Source organism: Trachymyrmex septentrionalis, unplaced genomic scaffold (assembly GCF_001594115.1).
Source record: "Trachymyrmex septentrionalis isolate Tsep2-gDNA-1 unplaced genomic scaffold, Tsep1.0 scaffold24, whole genome shotgun sequence".
NCBI classification, from domain to species: Eukaryota; Metazoa; Arthropoda; class Insecta; order Hymenoptera; family Formicidae; genus Trachymyrmex; species Trachymyrmex septentrionalis.
Window position 1 is genome coordinate 1,731,290 of NW_017305397.1, and position 3,326 is coordinate 1,734,615.

Here is a 3,326-nt window from a genome sequence, read left to right on the forward strand (position 1 = left end):
ATTTTATTGTTAAAACAATTTTCTTATCATAATTTTTCTTATTATATATGAAAGAACAACCAGTGATGTACGTCACTTTTTTAAATCTATCGATTTGAGGCCATTGGTGCAGTTTATTGAAGCAGATATGTTGAAAGAAAAAATTAAATAGATCATGACTCATCTCTTTCCAATATTAATATTCGATTTGTCATATCATGAATTTATTACAAATCTAATAAAACCTTTTGTTTCTCAAAATCATTAAGTAAAATTTTTTTTATTTACATTATTATAGTTTTCATCCCTTCGTATATGTAAATGTAAGTATAGATAAAAATAAAAATATATATATAAACTCTTACTGTACAAGGTCGGGTCATTAGTAATTAGGCGATTCTTGTTCGTGCAAGTTTCTTTGAGTCTTTCGATAAATTATAAATTATACTACATTTTATTACTTTCCAAAATAAAGTTTCAATATTTATCCTAAAAAGTTGAAAATATGTTGGTAAATTTTTAGAGATTTTTTAAAATTATTCTGAATAAGTGAAAAAAACGAACGGATTCTAGTGACCCATGTTTGGATGGACACTAAATTGTATGTAAACGCCAAATTATACCTTGTATTGTATAAGAATTAAAAAATGTTTATAATCGAGAAAAGACATTGAGGAAAAACGTTTTGCATTTCGTTTTATAGATTTAATAAAGCATGCTTTCAAATTTCCTTTATTAAGCAGATAAACAATATCTTATATAAAAAGAACCCACAAAATAAATATATAAAGCCATCTCTGTATAAAAATCATATAGTAATAGGATTTACTTTCAGTACAACAGGAAGAAAAAGGAAATCGAAAAAAAACAATGTCTCTAATAAGTCATTTCTTTAATTTCTAATAAAATTTTTGCTAACATTCACTACTATCTTCTGCAGTACTCAGATACTCTTTTAAATCCTCTTCGGAATTAAAATCTTTTATAGAAAACTTTTCATTTTTAATACGTGCCGATTCTCGAATTTGTTTGTATTTATTCTCTATTAAAGTATGCCGCAAAGCTACTATCTTTCTTACTTTCATAGAATAAAGCATGAAAAAAAGTTGTAGGAACCCTAACCCAGCACACACAAGAGCTACTAGGAGGCCAAAGTATTCATTCGGTGGTCGTGGAGGTGGTGGCGGCCACGGTCCTCCTGCTGTACGTACTTCATATTCCCATTGACTACTATATTGCCTGCAACAATGTATTATGTTACTAATATTACATTTTTTGTTCACTGTTACATGTTTATACAGGCAATATAGAATCAACTATAAAAATAAAGTCATTTTGCTTCAATCTATTCACAAAAACTATAATCCATACAACAGAATTCTCCCATAGTGTTGTATGTAAGAGTGGAAAATAATACAATTTCAGTGTTACATCCAAAGCATAGTGATTAATTATTATAATTCGTTTTAAATAATGTGTCAAGTTTTTTACAGATATTTTTGTCAAAGCACAAATTTGGAAATGCAAAAGCAAAAATTTTGAAGATACAATTTAATTTCATATTAGTAGCACTTTTAAATAAAATCAATATTAACTTACGTATTCTGTGAGTTATTTACGTAAGATGGATTGTATTTATTATACTTCAAATCAAAATCATATTGGCGCTTTGTATTTTCTTTACTTAGAATCATGTACGCCTCGTTCAATCTTACAAAATCAGTATGATCTTGTTTACCAGTAATATCAGGATGCAACTAAATAAGAAAAATAAATGCGCAGTTTATAGGCTAATTATATTATGTATATGTATCATAAAATACAGAAAACAGTAAAAAATGCTGTTTACATTTATAATATTATCCAAATTAAAAATTTATGATTTATCCTAATACAAATTCAGTACCTAAATTTTATTTATTACATACTTCTTGTATTTAGATAATTACATACTTGTTTTGATAATTTGATAAAAGCTTGTCTAATCTCTTTCTGCGACGCATGGGGTGAAACGTTTAAGATTTCATAATGATTCTGCTGGTACCTTTAAAAGGAACGTGCTACATTGGCAATAATAAATTTGTTTTTTTTTTAGCAGGCTGACACTTTCTACACTCAGAACAAAATAAGTATACATTTTCATTTCGTATGTTAAACAAAGAGAAAGAAAAGAAAAAGGTTATGAATAAATATATTAATATATAGTAACATATAATATCCTCTCTTTTAATTTTCCTATAATTTCGCAAATTTGTGTACTTTTATGTTTAAAATATATTCTGAGAAGGAAAATCGTCGCTCTCAATTCCTTTTTTTTTTTTAAATTTTGTTTTTAATGTCTACATAAAAAGAATAAATAATGTAAATTTTGAATCACAAACTATTCTCTGCTATAATTTAAGTTATATAAAAAAATAATTTGAATGATTTTAATTAATTAAAGCAGAGAATCTGCATAGAATAAGCAGAGTTATCATTAAATTATATAATTTTCTTAAATACTGACAAAAAAAACTAAAATTAATGGAAAATACAGACGATTTTCTTTTTTTTTTCGAAATACATTTTACCCATAAAAATATATAAATTTACAAAATTACAGAAAAATCGGAAAGGACATTATACTAAACATTTATCAAAGATTGTAATAGTGTACAAAAAGTAGCTAGATAAAAAAACAAATTTATTATTTGACGATTATGACAAAACGTGACGACGAAACAAGATTCTAACCTCCAAGTTCCATAACTTCTAGCCATGCAACAGATTTCCGATTTGCATACTCGTGTGAACTGTGCCATTGTTTATCAATATAATATTTCTCAACAAAGTGATCATTTCGAAAACTTGAAACATTTTGCGTATTGACAGGTTGTCTGTCAGATGATGGCTGCCATTTTTCATATAAAAAAATATCTGACGAAGAGAAATCCGAGAGAGGCTATATCGGTCTTCTCTCCGTTATCATCGAAATCGTCCGTACACTACCGCCAGTACATCCATTTTAAGTTTGGGAATTACGTGACTATATACATTTTCTGACACTATCGATAAAATTGTATCGTTGAAAGTAGATGTGGTTCGTGTCTGTATTAAATCCTTCAAAAATAAAAGTTACTTAGTATTCATTATTTTAAATAACAACACTTTGACTTATTTAATATTTTAAATAAGTTTCTTATTTTATATTTTTTATTTTAAGTAATTCGTAACAGTTATTTTACCGAGCCGTGAGATCGGCATTACGTTAGAAAATTGTTAAAGAAACACGGAATAATTTGCAGTAATAGTAGTGTCTTAAATTAATTTATTAACTGAAAAATTAAATATAATGATTAACAAGATAT

At 26.7% G+C, this 3,326-nt stretch overlaps 1 protein-coding gene across 1 annotated transcript; it reads right to left on the reverse strand.

Annotated features, from left to right (window-relative positions):
* Positions 1-765: 765 nt before the first annotated feature.
* LOC108748665 (dnaJ homolog subfamily C member 4-like) lies at positions 766-2,917 on the reverse strand. The gene is made up of 4 exons (XM_018486935.1): positions 2,713-2,917; positions 1,933-2,023; positions 1,579-1,736; positions 766-1,218 (listed from the first exon to the last, which is right to left on the reverse strand). The coding sequence occupies exons 1-4, from the start codon at positions 2,778-2,780 to the stop codon at positions 894-896; spliced, it is 642 nt and encodes a 213-aa protein (XP_018342437.1). The 5' UTR covers positions 2,781-2,917; the 3' UTR covers positions 766-893.
* Positions 2,918-3,326: the final 409 nt, after the last annotated feature.

Bases quoted from the DNA above. Each gene is read 5' to 3' on its own strand.
- LOC108748665 (XM_018486935.1), bottom strand. From the start codon at position 2,780: ATGGCACAGTTCACACGAGTATGCAAATCGGAAATCTGTTGCATGGCT. The intron at 1,737-1,932 runs GTATGTAATTAT...TTTCTTATTTAG, and splicing joins TTATCAAATTATCAAAACAA to TTGCATCCTGATATTACTGG. The intron at 1,219-1,578 runs GTAAGTTAATAT...ACATTGTTGCAG, and splicing joins GTAAATAACTCACAGAATAC to GCAATATAGTAGTCAATGGG.